The sequence below is a fragment of the Bison bison genome, unplaced genomic scaffold, assembly GCF_000754665.1.
Source record: "Bison bison bison isolate TAMUID 2011002044 unplaced genomic scaffold, Bison_UMD1.0 scf7180017864473, whole genome shotgun sequence".
Taxonomy (NCBI): domain Eukaryota; kingdom Metazoa; phylum Chordata; class Mammalia; order Artiodactyla; family Bovidae; genus Bison; species Bison bison.
The window spans coordinates 17,855,358-17,870,530 of record NW_011495034.1 but is presented as its reverse complement, the minus strand read 5'-3'; the positions used below and the strand labels follow the sequence as shown (position 1 = coordinate 17,870,530).

At 53.0% G+C, this 15,173-nt stretch overlaps 1 protein-coding gene across 2 annotated transcripts; it reads left to right on the top strand.

The window, feature by feature from the left end:
- Positions 1 to 4,231: 4,231 nt before the first annotated feature.
- CX3CL1 (chemokine (C-X3-C motif) ligand 1) lies at positions 4,232 to 15,167 on the top strand. 2 transcript variants are annotated; one of them, XM_010861892.1, is made up of 3 exons: positions 4,232 to 4,565; positions 10,939 to 11,059; positions 13,363 to 15,167. In XM_010861892.1, exons 1-3 carry the CDS (start codon positions 4,496 to 4,498, stop codon positions 14,351 to 14,353), a joined length of 1,182 nt encoding a protein of 393 aa, XP_010860194.1. In that variant the 5' UTR covers positions 4,232 to 4,495; the 3' UTR covers positions 14,354 to 15,167. The 2 variants fall into 2 exon arrangements, with proteins under 2 accessions (XP_010860194.1, XP_010860195.1); XM_010861893.1 differs by lacking the exon at positions 4,232 to 4,565 and having other exon boundaries at positions 10,956 to 11,063.
- The last annotated feature ends 6 nt before the right edge of the window (positions 15,168 to 15,173 follow it).

The window sequence follows — 15,173 nt, the reverse complement described above, 5'->3', positions numbered from 1 at the left end:
GAGTAGGCGCTTTGCATCAGGTGGCCAAAGTATTGGAGCTTCAGCATGAGTCCTTCCAATGACTATTCAGGGTTGATTTCCTTTAGAACGAACTGGTTTTATATCCTTGTAGTCTAAGGGACTCTCAAGAGTCTTCTCTAGAACCACAATTGGAAAGTATCAATTCTTCAGTGCTCAGCCTTCTTTATGGTTCAACTCTCACATTTGTATATGACTACATAGCTTTGACTAGATGGAACTTTGTTGGCAAAGTGATGTTTATTTTACCACAATAAAAAGAGGGGGTGGCCAGGCATGTGCACAGATAGAGGGAAATGTCTGGAGCATGTGTGTTGCCCTCTTTAGAGGTCAGAAAAGGTGAGCTGGGTGGGGCTGGCTAGGGCAGGGAGTGCGGCCCCCAGGGGGACCTGGAGAGACAGCTCACTGGCCACCACATTCCTCCTACCATCCTGGGGTCCCACAGGCGTGCCCTGGGCTCCCCACCCCATTCCCCACTTGTTTCTCTCCTGCTTCCAATGCTGGGAGAATCCCCGATGTTCCACAACAGTGATGCAGCCTCCCTGTTCTTTGGGGCATCCATAGAGGGTCCCAGCCACCAGTGGGTCTGCAGAATATAGGTGAGAATACCTCTCTCCCTACCATCCCCCTGACCCTGCAAAAACCCTCTTTCCTGCTACCCAGTGCTGCTCTGGCGATTCTTCAGCTCAGAAGATTCCCAGCTTCCTTTTTTCCCTGAATAGCATCCTCTTTTCTCACTCCAGCTTCAAAGTGTTTAACAGCAGACTTCCTGCCCATTCCTTCCTCAGAGACAACACACAGTGAGAAAAACAGTGAGCGAGACAGTGGTCTTGACTCTTCAGGAATTCAATCATGAAAGATGTAAAAGAAGTCTAATGTAGGGTTAATAGAAACAACCGTAAGCAATGCATGAACCTAAATGGGACCCTGGCTCAATAGTCGATAGATAGATATGAAGGAAGAAAGAAAGAGGGAAGACAGGAGAAGAAACTTAAAATACATTTCAGGACAATTGGAGAAATTTGAATATTAACTAAATGTCATAAGAGATATAAGAATCGTTAGTTTTGCTAAGTGCAATAATAGTATCCTGTTCATGTAAGACAATGTCCTTATACAGTGGAGTACATGCTGAAGAATCCAGAGGCAAAGTATCAGGCAACCACTTTGAGATGGCTTGGCAAAAAGAAGAAAGATGAATCAAATATGGAAAAACGCAGGAAAGCTTTTTCTTTCATCCCTTTTTTATTGTTTACAAATTTTTCAAAACAATAATGTAAAAGACAAGCAAAATTCTGCCCACTTGCTGGCTGAAATGTCTCTCATTCCTACCTTCGTTGATTCCCAGACAAGAACAAAGGCTTCTCTCTCTCCCCAAGACCCGCAGCCTTCGAATCTCTGATAGGACTCGCATCTTCTTTCTACTACTGAACTGGGGCTCCTTAGGGCAAAAACTTTGACTTATTTTCCTACCTCCCCTCCTGCCCCACCTGCCCCTCCCTGTCCACCACAGTGCCAGGCACACATCAGGGTTGAATAACAAGCACCAGTGGTTCCTGTGTGTCAGGCACCGTGAAAGTCCTTAGATTTGTGAACTCCCCAGGGAGTGAGTGATTCGGTGAGGGGGCTATTAGCATCCCATTTTACAGATGGGGAAGCTGAGGCTCAGAGCAGTTAAGTCACTTGCCCAAGGTGATACCCCTCATACGTGGTTGAGTCATGTTTGTCTCAGGTCCCACCAACCTAAAATCCTGGCTACTGTGTCTGAATTGAATCTAAACTCAGTTCTTAACACCCGGATGAGACAGGTGGGGTGACCATTCCAAATTTGTGGGAGCAAAAGCTGGGCCAGAAGAGGACAGGGGACATTCCCAAGGGCTGGACAAAGAAAAGCAGTGCTGTCTCTGTGTTTTGATACCTGTTCCATGCCAGACTCTGAGCCGGTACCTAAAGGGCACAAACTCAATTCCCACAGCAGTCCTCGCAGTGGGGGTGGAGGGAAAAGTGTAATCTGGAGTCAGGACCTCAGACTCCAGAGTTAACTGGCTGGGGCACATCCAGGCTTCCCGCTTCTGGGATGGTGATACTCAGAAAATACCTTAACTTTGGCATGCCTCAATTTCCCCATCCATAAAATGGACCACGATAATGGCATCTTGCTTACACCTGGGTTTGGTGCCATAATTTGCTGAATTAGTCATAGAAAGCACTTAAAACATTGCCCATCTCAGAGTAAGTGTGAAATCAGAGAGGCAGGGTAGCTGTCCGAGACAGCATGGAGATAGTGCCAGAACCAGGATCATCTGACCCCAAAGTCCTTGCTTTCTAAATCCTTATTTGGAGCATAGTATGGGGCCAAGAGAACAAGGGTCTCTACCCCCAAATATTTGGTCCAACCTGGTTCTTGTCCTTTATGAAATGTGGGGTTTCCCAGGACTTGCCTCTCCCCTCACCCCTCTCCCCTTCCCCTCTTCCTTTCTTTCCCCCTCCTCCTCTTTCTGGGTTTTCCCAGTGGCTCAGTGGTAAAGAATCCACCTGCCAATGCAGGAGACATGGGTTCAGTCCCTGGGTCGGGAAGATCCCCTGGAGGAGGAAATGGCAACCCACTCCAGTATTCTTGCCTGGCAAATCCCATGGGCAGAGGAGCCTGGCGGGCTAGTCCATAGGGTCACAAAGAGTCAGAGAGGACTTAGCAACTAAACAATGTCCTCCTCCCCTTCCCTGGCCCCTCCCTGTTCCTCCTCCCCTTCCTCCCCGCCCCCCCCCCCCGCCCCCCCCACTTCTCATCATGGGCAGAACAGAAAGAGCCTGGGACATCAGTTTGTATCACTTCTTGTCCCTCTTTGGGCCTCAATTTCCCCAGCTATACACTGAGGGATGTGAAGGTTACAACTTCATGTCTGCGTGGGCTGGACAGATTCTCTGAGCTTGAGTAGACATTGACCAGTGCCAGGGATGCCCCTCCCTGTCAAGGAGGGTCCAGCCTTCTAGCTCCATACCCCAGACAGCTTTAGGGTAAAAGAGAGGTGCCCCGGGACCTATGACCCCTCTGCCCAGCCCCACCTAGACCAACTGGCTCCATAGCCTGCAGCCGTAGCTCACAGGCAGACTGGCTTTGCTCTGGCTGGCAGCCCAGAGTCGCCTCGATGAGAGTGGGTTCACGATTAACTCCTGCCCCAGACTGACTGGGCTCCTGCTAGAGTCTCCTGGAGTCTTGGGGATTATTGCCACTGCCTGTGGGGAAGGCAGCCTCGAAAGCTGCTGTGCAGCGCCCATTCACACCAGCAAGCTCTGAGACCAGTTTGGTGGGAGCTAATGGCTAGTCGTGCCTTTACCTCTTGTCACGGCCTCTGACAGAGAGAAAGCCTGGGAAGTTGGAGCTGGGAAGCCCCCTCCTCAGTGATCGACCCAACTCCCTCCTTGAACAGATGGGAGAACGGAGGCCTCACGAGGGGCAGGGATCTTTCAGGGCATGCTGCTGAGTTCAGGACTGCCCGAGGGGCCCCAAGTTACCAGGGGTGACAGCCATGTGTTTCCCCTGGGCTCACAGCAGGCGAGTGGGTGATGGGAGGGAGGAGATGAGGAAAGCGCAAAAGAGGAAAGGAGAGGTAGTGGGGTGGAGGTGGGGAGGCCGGGCTCTTTGCCGGGTCCTGAACAGCCCGCCCACTGGGCCTGCCTGCTCTTCTCTGTGGCGGGGGAGGTGGGTTCTCCTCTCTGATGCTCTCTGTGACTTGGCCCCCTCTCAGGGCTTCAGTTTCCCCATCTGCCCTGTGAAGTGGGGCTGGCGCTTTCTTTCCACAAGCTTTTGCTGTATTGAGCCCCTACTGTTTGCCAGGTTCCATGCTGGCCTCGGGGAACACCTTGATGAACAAGGTCCCCCGGGTGCTGGGGCGTTGAGAGGTTAAGGGTTAGAGGTCCTTCCTGGCATCGGAGAGCTCCCTCCCAGACCAGGGGAGAGTTTATCAGACCCCAGACGGCGGGACCCCAGAGTCCTCCTGGCTTGCCTGCCTGCCGCCGGCACTCTCCAGTCTTCTGTCCTTTTGTTTTCAGCCCACTTAGGAGCTAGGGCCCCAGCTCAGACCCTAGGACATGTGCCAGCTCCCAGTAGGAAGGCAGCCTCAGCAGATGGGAGGAGAGGAAGCCCTTTGAACCCTAACAGGCCGGGTCCAGCCTCCCAGGCAGGTCCCCATATGCGGAGCCAGCCCAGTCCCCCCGCCACGAGCCGCTCACCCAGAGCCAGGGAGCTGCTCTCTCGGTTCCTTGGCAACATCCTGAGGAATCCAGTTGCTGCACACGCTCCCTTCCTCTCCCCTCCCACAGCCTGCCTGCTGCCTGCGGGGGCTGGAGGCGGAGGCGGAGGCAGAGGAGCCCCATTATAAATCGCAGCAGAGCACAGGCGGCCAGGGGACCAGCGCTGAGCTTCGACAAGGGCCCCTGCCGCCTGCCTGGAGCCCCTGGACCCCCACCCGCCCCGGCCATGGGTCTTCCGCCTCTCTCGCGGCCGCTCTGCTTGGCTGTCCTCTGCCATTTGGTTGCGCTGCTAGCCGGTAAGTGGGGTGGACTCAGCCATGAGCCGGGTAAGGGGAACCCTTAGCCCCACTTCTGCCCCTCAAGCCTGACAACAGGACCCCCAGAGCCTTCCCGGGTAAGGCTGAGATCCCTGGCTGCCCCTTCTTGACATATATGCCGGGTGGGGGAGGTAGGAGCTGGGTGCGGGGGTAGGAGGGGGATGCGGCTCGACACCTCTCTGGTTGTGTGGTCTGCCCATGGGCTGGAAAAATTTACTCTAACCAGAGACTGTCCCTGCCTGGCCCAGTGAGCAAGGTGGTGACCACTTGGCAGTGCAGGGAGGTGGTGTGGGCAGCAGACGATCCAGGTGTGGGGTGCCGGGAGAGTGGGGGTGGTGGGAAGCCTGAGGAGCCTCTCGGTGGGCACTCGGATGGAGCCCTGGGAGACCGTGGGCTCATCTCCCTTTCCGGGGTTAATATGTAACCCTCGGTCCTGATTCCCATAGTCTTGGCTTGGCCCCAGCCCAGGCCACAGTTGGGACTTTCTCCTGCCCAATTTCGAGGCCTCTCCAGGAGAAGGGACCCAGGACCAGTGGAGGTCAAGGTCATTGCAGCTCATGAATTGGGCTCATCACTGTGCCTCTGGTCTAGCCCCCAATCCCTCTGCCCATGTCTGTCCCCACCCCAACTCCCCCCTCAGGGTACTGTCTTTCTCCTCCAAAGCACAGTTTAGAAAATGTTTTCACCTCCAGTCACTTGCTTTCTGGAGCCTGGGACCTGGGAGGGTATGATGTATCGATCCCACCCAACATGAGTAAGATGGAGGCCCAAAGAGGTTGAGAAACTGACCTGAAGATGCACAGCCAGCAAGTACGACAGGAGAGGGTAAGAGTGGGTGCAGGAGGGAGCGTGGATGCACGCACCCGCTTCTGTGGATCTCACTGCCTTCAAGAGCTATTTGAGCCAGCCCTATCCTCTGGTAATACCCAGGCCATCTGGCAGATTGAGGCTCAGAGAGGGCGGGAGGCTGCCTTAGGGCACACAGCCAGTCTGGGAAAATGAGCACCAGTCTCTGGTTTCCAGGACACCTCTATGGAGCGCACTGTCCCCCAAGTCCCTCTGTTTGGGGAAAAGCCACTGGTGGGGCAGAGAGCAGGTGAGTGGAGATGGTGCTGGCCAAGCGCTGCTGACCTTCCTGCTTCCTGGGCTTGAACTTCTGAGCCCTGAGGTGTATGGGGACAGTGAGGACTGGAAGATGAGGAGTCAGGTGAAGGAGGTTGCTTGGCCATAGCTGTGACCCTGAGTACAGTATTGCCTTCTTTGGTCCCAGCTGCTGCACCTTTAAATATAGCTATTGCCTATATGTGCGTGGTGAGGCTGAGGACACTTAGCAAGTGGGAGAAAGAGGAGGATCGCTTCTACTAAGCTGGGTTGGGGGGTGGGTTTCTTCTCTGCTAGGATGGAGGAGGGATCCTGGGTGGGGGGCACTCTGGAAGCTCTATCCGGCAGCTTGAGGCTTCAAAACCGTCAGGGGCCCACCCTAATCTTGGCCACTGGTTTTTCTGGGAGATATTCCCATTATTCTGACCTTTCTGAGGCTCCGTCTCTCCCGTTTTACAACTGGGCATTTGGCTAGGTTCATCTTGAAAATTCTTAGCCATGCTGACATGTGTGGCTCAGAGAGACCCCCTGGGAGCCCCTACAGGACTTAGGGACTGGACCACAAGCCGGAGAGGCAGAGAGAGAGGGGGAGCTGGGGACTTTGTGGCTACCGCCCTGGCTGGTGCAGGGTGGCTGCGTCAGTTCCCAAATGTGGGTTTGCGGGGCTGTGTCAGGCAGGAGGCGCCTCTGCTTTATATAACAAACCTGCAGATACAAGTCAGAACAGAGAATTTTCCTCCCTGAGCACTGACGCATTCACTCCCACTCAAGCTCTGACAAGAAAGAGGGAAAAAAAAAACCTGAATTAAGCTGCTGTCATCTGCCCCCCCTGATTAGCAGTAGGGGTGGGTGGGAAAGGCAGAGGAGGATAAATTGAGAGTGTCAGATCCAGGCCTGGGTCGAATCTAAATTAAAAATTCCTCTATTTCCTGTTGGTTGGGATTTTACATGTACAAAGTGGTTTCCTTGTGCATTTTGTTGATTCATTTGGTAGATAAGCCCCTACTATGTGCCAGGTACAATTCTAGGTGCTGAGGCCACATCAGTGAATAAAATTGCCAGTGATCCCAGCTCTTGGGGTTGCTGAATATCAACTGGAAAAGACAGGTAATACTCAAAATGAATTAGTAAAGGATTTGGTCTGTTAGAAGGAAAAAAAAATGCTGTGATTAAAAAAAAAAACAGGGATCGAAGGGTGGTGTGGAAGATGTTGAGATTTTATGTAGGGAGTCAGGGGAGAAGGGGGCATTGAGTGGGGCAGGGGAAAGAATCATGTGGGTATCTCCAGGGCAGTGGTCCTCAGTGCTGGAGTTGGCCCCCAAGGAGACATTTGGCAATTTCTGGCCACATTTTTGGTTGTTACGTTTTGGTTGGGAGGTACTCAGGCACCTAGTGCATCGAGGCCACGGGTGATGCCAAGCATCCTACAGGACGTGGAACAGCCTCCCCAGCAAAGAATCACGGGGTCCAAAATGTCAGTGGTGTTTGCTGTTGAGAAAACTCTGCTCTAAGGGTCCAGATATTTTAAAAGCTTTATTCTCATAACCATCCCATGAAGCAGTTATTATCACGTCCATTTTATAGGGATGGGAGGCTCTGAGAACCTGAGTGACTCGTCTGAGACACACAGCTGAGCAATGGCTCAAGCTCTCCCAGAGACCCAGAACATTCCCATCTTTTCCTGCCTATAACCCTCCGAACAGTCCTTGAGCTCCAGCCTAATGTACACTTCCTCCAAGAAACCTCCATGATCACTTGCAGTTGCAGGTGGTCTCTCCCTCATGTAAACCGCAGCTTCTCTGAGGTCTGTTCTGGAACATGGTGTTTTTTCTTGGCGTTTAAGGCAGCCTAGAATAGTGGATATTGGAGAAGGAAATGGCAACCCACTCCAGTGTTCTTGCCTGGAGAATCCCAGGGATGGGGGAGCCTGGTGGGCTGCCGTCTATGGGGCCGCACAGAGTCGGGCACGACTGAAGCGACTTAGCAGCAGCAGCAGAATAGTGGATTGTCTTAAGGGCTGGGAGGAAAACCTGACCTGCCACATCTGCCAGCTGTGTGGCCTTGGGCAAGTCATTAAAGCTCTCTGATTCTCAGCTTCCACATCTTTAAAATGAGGATAAAAGTAATCTTTTTGCAGGAATTAATGACAACAGATGTGTGTGGGCTGAGCCTAGTGTCCAATACACCACAGGTGGTCTACTAAGGAAAGTTCTGATACTCTGTGGTTCTCTCTTAGCCGTCCACCAGGTTGAGAGACTTCTGAGGCTGAGATGGGCCTTCTTCATCCCTCTGCTCCTCACAGGGCCTGGTCAGAGGCAAGTCAGCATTTGTTGGTTGACCAAGTGAACACGGTGATCTGATAGCATTTATTGGGATTGAGGTACTCTCTCTGAGCTCAGCATCAGCACCTCTGGGAGAAGGAGTTCAGAGTTAAGGACAAGAGGGCCTCGGTCTTTGTAGATACTCAAAAGTAACTCAAACAGATGTTGGCCAAATCAGGGAGTGGATGGATGGATGAAGGATATGTGAGTGGGCTGGAGAGAGATGGAGGGATGGGTAGATGAAGGGGGTGGAGGGTGCCTAGGTAGACAGGTGGTAGGTAGGTGAGTGGGGCACGGGTAGATTGATGGACTGGAGTGAGTAGGGCTGGGTGGGAGGTAGCCAGGTGGGTGGCAGGGAATGGGTAGCAGATTGACAAGAGGGGGCAGATAAATGGATGGATGGATAGACAGGTAGGCAGGTGGCTGGAGGGGTAAGTAGACTGAGACATTATTTCATTCAATGAATATTTATATCCACCTTAAGCTTGATGATGAGAAACACTGTGACACCAAGACATTCAAGGTCCCTGTCCTCCTGCATTCACACGAGAGTTAATAGATGACTGGCTGGTTGAGACATTATCCCCAGTTACAGAAAAGAAAACTTCAGTTCCTAGAAGGAAAGCCCGCTTGGTTAGTTACACCACCTTCCCAGGCAAAAGCGAGAAGAGAACCTGGCCAAGGCCATCAGGCACCATGGTAGAGGGTGGGGACTGTGAGACAGGCTGCCTTTGTGGCTCATTAAGCCCTAGAAGTGGGCATAGTGGATGCAGAGTCAGAAGAGGGCACTGAGCTTCCCTAGTTTGTCCCTCCTGCCCACTGGGCAGCCTCCCCCTGGCTCCAGGTCATCAGGGGCACCATTTTTCTGGGGATTCCCCCCGGAAGTCACCTGCCACTCCAGTCCAGAGGACTGACTCTTGACTCTGCTCAGCAGGACCGGGGGAGGCTGCTGCTGAGTCATTTTGAGGTCCTGCTGTGGGGAAAGTAGGGTGACAAGGCAAGGAAACTTTCATATCCTGGTTCCTCAGAGAGAAAGGGCAGCTGGTGACTCAGGGACCAGCCGCGGGGAGCCCCCCTGCCCACCTCGGGGGGCTACTAGTGATGCCCCCTGATGGCCTGGCCCTGACCTTGCAAGCCCTGACTCCCCCTACTCCCCACAAGGCAGGGTGGGCTGAGGCAGGGGGTGTGATGAGAGAAGAGGCGGCAGATTTTAGAAGGTGTGCGTGCATGCCTGTATTTGGGAAGGCAGAGCATATTTGGTTTCTGTGTCCTCGTGCATTAAGTATTTGTGCAAGAGCAATGTGTGTTCTGGTGGAACCCCGGGGATCACTGGGGACCTCCCAAGCTCTGCAGAAATAAAATAAGTTTGTTCTTTTGGCTCCACTGCCCTGGAAGTCCTAACCTCTAGATTTTTCAAAACCCTCTGAGGTCTTGCTTTGGCTGCAAATGACCTTGACTCTGATCGGAAACTCAAGCTCTTCATTTTTTGGCCTGCCCCTCTTGAACTTATACCAAGCAGAGTAGATTTTGCTGGAGATTTTAGGGGAAGGTAGAGATGCAGTGCAAACCACATTGAATGTTTATATAAAATATCTGGGTTCTCAGCTGTCTGTTGAGTCACCGTCATTCTGTCCTGGGCTTTCTGTCTGGCTCCACGTGGGACCCAGCCATCTTAAGGCCCCTCCTATCCCATTCTGCCCCCACCCCATGCACAACCCCATTTCTATCCCTCCTCCCTACTCCTGCTGCCCCAGCTTGTCTTGGGAATCCAAATGGCCCATTTGGTTCCTCTCAGGAGCTGCTTCCTAATTCATCCTGGCTCTTTTTATAGACTATTTATTTCTGTATTCACTTTTTGGCTGTGCTGGGTCTTCTTTGCTGCACTCTGCTTTCTCTAGTTGAGGCGATCAGGGGCTACTCTCTCGTTATGGTGCTCAGGCTTCTCATTTCGGTGGCTTCTCTTATCGCTGAGCACAGGCCAGAGGGCACTCAGACTCTGTAGTTGTGGCTCCCCAGCTATAGAGCATAGGCTCAATAGTTTTACTGCACGGGCTTAGTTGCTCCACAGTATCTGGGATCTTTCCAGATCAGGGATTGAACCCGTGACTCCTGCTTTGGCAGGTGGATTCTTTACCACTGAGCCACCAGGGAAACCCTCATCCTGACTCTTAACGGCAGAACAAAGGATTGTCTACTCAGCACGCTGCTTAGAAGGTGGTTATCGTTTTATATTTAAATTTTTTGTTACCTGCTACTTCGGCCTGGTGGCATGTATGCCTTTATGTGGTTTTTTGTTGTTGTTGTTGGGCATATATATGTGTCATTACGGTAGGTGCCGGTGACCGTGATGTATACAGGGAATACACATGGGATGTGAATGGACAGAGATCTAGGGGTGTCTCAGAGGCTGCGGAAATGGATCAGGCTGAGATGGAGGGATGGGATCCCGATGCGACGGGGTGAGAGTTGAGCAGGTGATTTACTAGAGTAAGAGCACGGTGCGGGGAATGGCAGGGTTTCGGGTCCAGATGGGCCGGGAGCCAGGCCTGGCAGGAGAGCCTGTTCTGTCACTTGCTGGCTGTGTAACCTCAGGTAGATCCTTGTCAGTTTCAGACTCCTCTCCCCTGGTGAACCCACTCCAGCAACTGAATTTTAAAATTAAATAAGATGTGCCAGACAATAAGAGCTTTATAAGAATTCATTTTCCTCCATCCTTACAACAAACCTGTGAAGTAGATTCTACTGCTGTCCCTATTTTACAGGTAGGGAAACTGAGGCCTAGAGAAGTTTGGCCGGGGACAGAGGGCTGAGGTCAAGGGTGTGGGGCATTGGTTCTGGCTAGGAGGGTGCGTCTGGGACAAACTGGCATGGGGCTGGGAAGCCAGATGTCCACAGACAGTCCCGCTGACTGGGGGCCTCTGTGGGGTTAGGGCAGCAACACGGTGTGAACAAGTGTAACCTCTTCTGCAACAAAATGACCCAGAAGATTCCCGAGTCTCGTCTAGTCGGCTACCAACGAAATCGGGAGTCCTGCAATGATGGAGCTGTCATGTAGGTACTGCCCTCTCAGCCTCTGTATTCCTTTCAGCCCCTGGTCTCTGCTAATCCATGTCCACATCCTGTCACCCCAAACTGGGCTCCTGGCCAAGGGCTTTCGGCAAGTGTTCCTCTTGCTCCTGACCCGCTGGCCTCCTCGCTGACCTTAATATCCGTGCCCTGAGCAAACATGAGCCGTGACATTCCTGAATAGCCTGGAGAAGCCATCCGGGGTGGTAATTCCTACTGGGCCAAAGGGTGTTTTATGCAGCACTGGAACCTGCTGGGTTTCATGGGAGAGGAAAAGCATGATGTTCTGAAAGTGCAGGCTCTAGATGCCAGCAGATCTGGTGTGAATGCTGCCTTTACCGCTTACAGTCTGGGTGGTCCCTGTGATCTTATCTACCCTCTGGGCTCTGGTTTCCTTATCTGTTAAAATGGGTAGTTTTGAGGAGAATGAAAGCTCTTGGCAGTGTGCCTGGAAGCTGCTAACAATAAGAGAGGCCAAGGTTATAATCACCATTGAACAGATAAGGAAACAGAATCCCTCCCAGACTTCAGACTTCCAGGAGGGGTCAAGCCAAGCCGGCTTCACCTGTGGGTGTTAGGACTCCTGGCCATCTTGGCTGCTTGCTCATTTGGGGTCCCTCTTGGGTACTGCCCAGTCGCCCAGCCCTCAGGCCTTTCCCCAGGACTGACCTTTGGGTCCTAAAGCAGTCTCAGCCAGACCCTGACTCCTGGCAACAGGAAACAGCCTGTTCGAAGCCTGTTTCCCAAGCTAAAGCAGGCTTTCTTTAGCCCAGCTAAAGAAAATTGTACTTCCTCCCACTGATTACTAAGAGGGCAAGTGCACTACAGCCTGACCTCTCTGCTCATCTGTCAAACCTCACTTCCCCCACGCCACCCTATATGTTTGCTTCTCTTTTGTAGGCAAAGGGGAAGTGGGATGCTCCAGAGAGGGGATGACAGCACTGGGACAGCACTGTGCCTGTGGGTCCTTCAGGGTCATGCTCGCTTTCTGGACCTCTCTGGCTTCCTAGCATATTGGAGACAGGCACATTTTTATTACCCCTCTAAGCCTCAGTTTTCTAATCTGTAAAATGGGGATGTATATAGTAGCCATCTTGCAGAAAGGGTATGAAGTTTAACCAGACAAAATTTCCAGCACAGGCCAAGGTGTGGAGCAGGGGTCCCAGCCAGTTCTGAGCTGTAGTCTTGGTACTAAGCCACATGCAGGCTTCAAAGGAAGCTCAAGATTTGGATGGAACTCAGGGTCCTGAAGGAAGGAATGACCACCCACTCCAGTATTCTTTGAGCTTCCCTGATGGCTCAGATGGTAAAGAATCTGCCTGCAATCCAGGAGACCTGGGTTTGATCCCTGGGTTGGGAAGATCCCCTAGAGAAAGGAATGGAACCCACCCCAGTATTCTTCCCTGGAGAATTCCATGGACAGAGGAGCCTGGTGGGCTACAGTGCATGGGGTCGCAAAGAGTCAGACATGACTGAGCATCTAACACTTTCACTCACATTTCACTTTCAGGGCCCCATCAGGGCCACCATATAGAGAGTTGTAGCACCCTAGGGGCCCTTGTAGCCTGAGGATACACTCTAGGAGAGGAGAGAGGTCCAGAGGGCAGCCTTCAACTGAAGGAGAGGAGGAAGAGGAGGTTATGACATTGAGTCTTTTCCACCACCAAGCTTGCCAGTCACACACCTCGTGGCAGAGAACACCTGGGATATCTCCCAATCATAAAACTCACAGCGAAGAGCCCCCATCTTCACGTTCATGACGTTATGACTTACATTTTTATTGTCTTTCTGGTCAGGAAGATCCCCTGGAGTAGGAAATGGCAACCCACTCCAGTATGCTTGCCTGGGAAATTCCATGGACAGAGGAGCCTGGTGCATATCAGTCCATGGGGCTGCACAGAGCTGGACACGGCTGAGCGACTGAGTTTTCATGCACACACTCTGAACCAGGTGCTTCACATCCTTTTCATTTTTTACAATAACACAGAAGCAGGTGACCAACTTGTCCTGGTTTGCCGGAATTGTCACAAAAAGACCCCTTCAGTCCCAGTTTTTCTGGGATGGTTGGTCACCCTGCAGAAGACAGGACTCTCTTTCCAGTTCTCAGGTGAGAACACAGAAGTTCTGTGAGCTGAGCTGCCTTGGGTAAGAAGCTCACAGCTCACAGCTAGTAAGTGGTGGGGACTTGATTTCCAGCCAGGTCAGCTCACCTGCAGAGATTTTGTGTGATGCTCCTACTCCACGTGGCATCTAAGCATCACTGGCTCTCTTGTCTTCCTTCCTTGCAGCCTGAAGACTGTGAAGGGTAAATCATTCTGTGCTGACCCAAAGGAGGAATGGGTCCAGAAAGCCATGAAGCACCTAGACCACAAGGCTTCTGTGTCTCAAACGAGTGCCACATTTGAGAGGCAAATCAGTGAGGGCGAGCCCAGGACCACCCTGGGCGCCAGGGAGATGTACCGGTCTGCTGCCTCAGAGGTGAACTTCACAGGCGAAAGCAGTAGTCTGGGGGCAGAGAGTGCCTTGTGGACTTCGCCAGGAGTGGCTGGTTCCATGGGGACCAGGTCCTCCTCCACTTCAAAAGCTCCAGATGGAGGGACTCAGAAAATTGAGCTTTTCAACGAGGCTGCCTTCACCACCGCCACGTCTTGGCAGAGTTCTGCTGCCGACCAACCTGAGGCAGGCCTCTGGACTGAGGGGAAAGCCTCTGAGGCCACCTCCACCCTGGTCCCCTCCACCCCGGACCCCTCCACCCCGGCCCCGACTCTTTCCTACGCTGTCTTAGAGGACAGCAGTGGGCCTGGAAGCCTAACTGTGGGAATCAAGGTACAGGACTCTTCAAAGAACTCTCTAGGGTCCAAAGAAATGAGTCCCTCTTCAGCTCACACGGATGCCTTCCTGGGGTCGGCCACCGTGTCCAGCATCTTCGAGGTCACTGTAGCCTCTGAAGGGACCCCCAGCATGGATGCACTGGCCTTGGGCAGCTGGGGCCCTGAGACTGAGGAGCTCCCCAAGGCCAAGGAACCCATTCTTACCACCGCAGGCCCCCGGAGTCTGGGCATCCTTATGACGTCTGTCCCCGACTCCCAGGTGGCCACGCGAAGGCAGGCCGTAGGGCTGTTGGCCTTCCTCGGTCTCCTCTTCTGCCTGGGGGTGGCCATGTTTGCCTACCAGAGACTGCAGAGCTGCCCTCACAAGATGGTGGGGGATGTGGTGGAAGGGATCTGCTATGTCCCCCGGAGCTGTGGCAGTAACTCGTACGTCCTGGTGCCAGTGTGAGCTCCCCTCCTGCCTGCGTCTGTCCAGTCATTCAACTCAGCGGCCCGGGGTCCCCCATCCTCACACTCACCCTCACCCAAGGGCCTGGCCCAAGCTGGGATGATTGGAGCAAGGAGGCAAGGTCATCTGGGTGGGTCTTCTCCCAGCTCCTGGGGGCCACCCTTGACCATTTGTGACCTACTGTGGACAGAACACGTGGCCTCCCCAGCTCACTCCAATGTCCCAGGACAAAAAATGTCCCTCTGCTGTTGGCTGGTTAGAGGGTCCCTTAGACACCATGCCAGCCCCCATGAACAATTATTTACTGAACGCCCAGCCCCTTTGACCCACTCCCTCTGTGTTACCATGGACATTCCATCTTACAAATGAGCCTCAGGTCAGGCCTCTCCTGCCCACTCCCTCAGACCTCATCGCGTCTCTTGGTCCCGCTGCGGTCGCCAGCCACCCCGGCCACCTGCGGTGCTAGTTTTCCATGTCCCCTGTACAGACCCCATGCCCCAGGAGGGGACCTGTCTTTTCTTGCATGAGGTTAGTGTGGTGTTTCCCGGGACTGCTCCCATTGAAGGTTCTGCCCTTGGGCAGGCATTTTGGGAATGAGAGATGAAGTAATCTGCTGGCTTGGATTCCACTCTCACCACCCCTCACCCCCACCCCCCACCCCCGATCTCCGCATCTGTGAAGGAACATTGACTATGAATGTAAAGGCTGGGAGTTTAGTCCCAGGCCCTCACCAGTCCATCAAGACATTCATCACTCTGGTGTCTCATCTGTGAAAGGGAAGAGGGATGGTAGATACGTGGCAATAACCTCTATCCCTGTC

Coding starts and splice junctions, on each gene's coding strand:
- CX3CL1 (XM_010861892.1), top strand. CDS start 4,496: ATGGGTCTTCCGCCTCTCTCGCGGCCGCTCTGCTTGGCTGTCCTCTGC. Junction 4,566..10,938: donor TTTGGTTGCGCTGCTAGCCG/GTAAGTGGGGTG, acceptor CTGTGGGGTTAG/GGCAGCAACACGGTGTGAAC. Junction 11,060..13,362: donor TGCAATGATGGAGCTGTCAT/GTAGGTACTGCC, acceptor CCTTCCTTGCAG/CCTGAAGACTGTGAAGGGTA.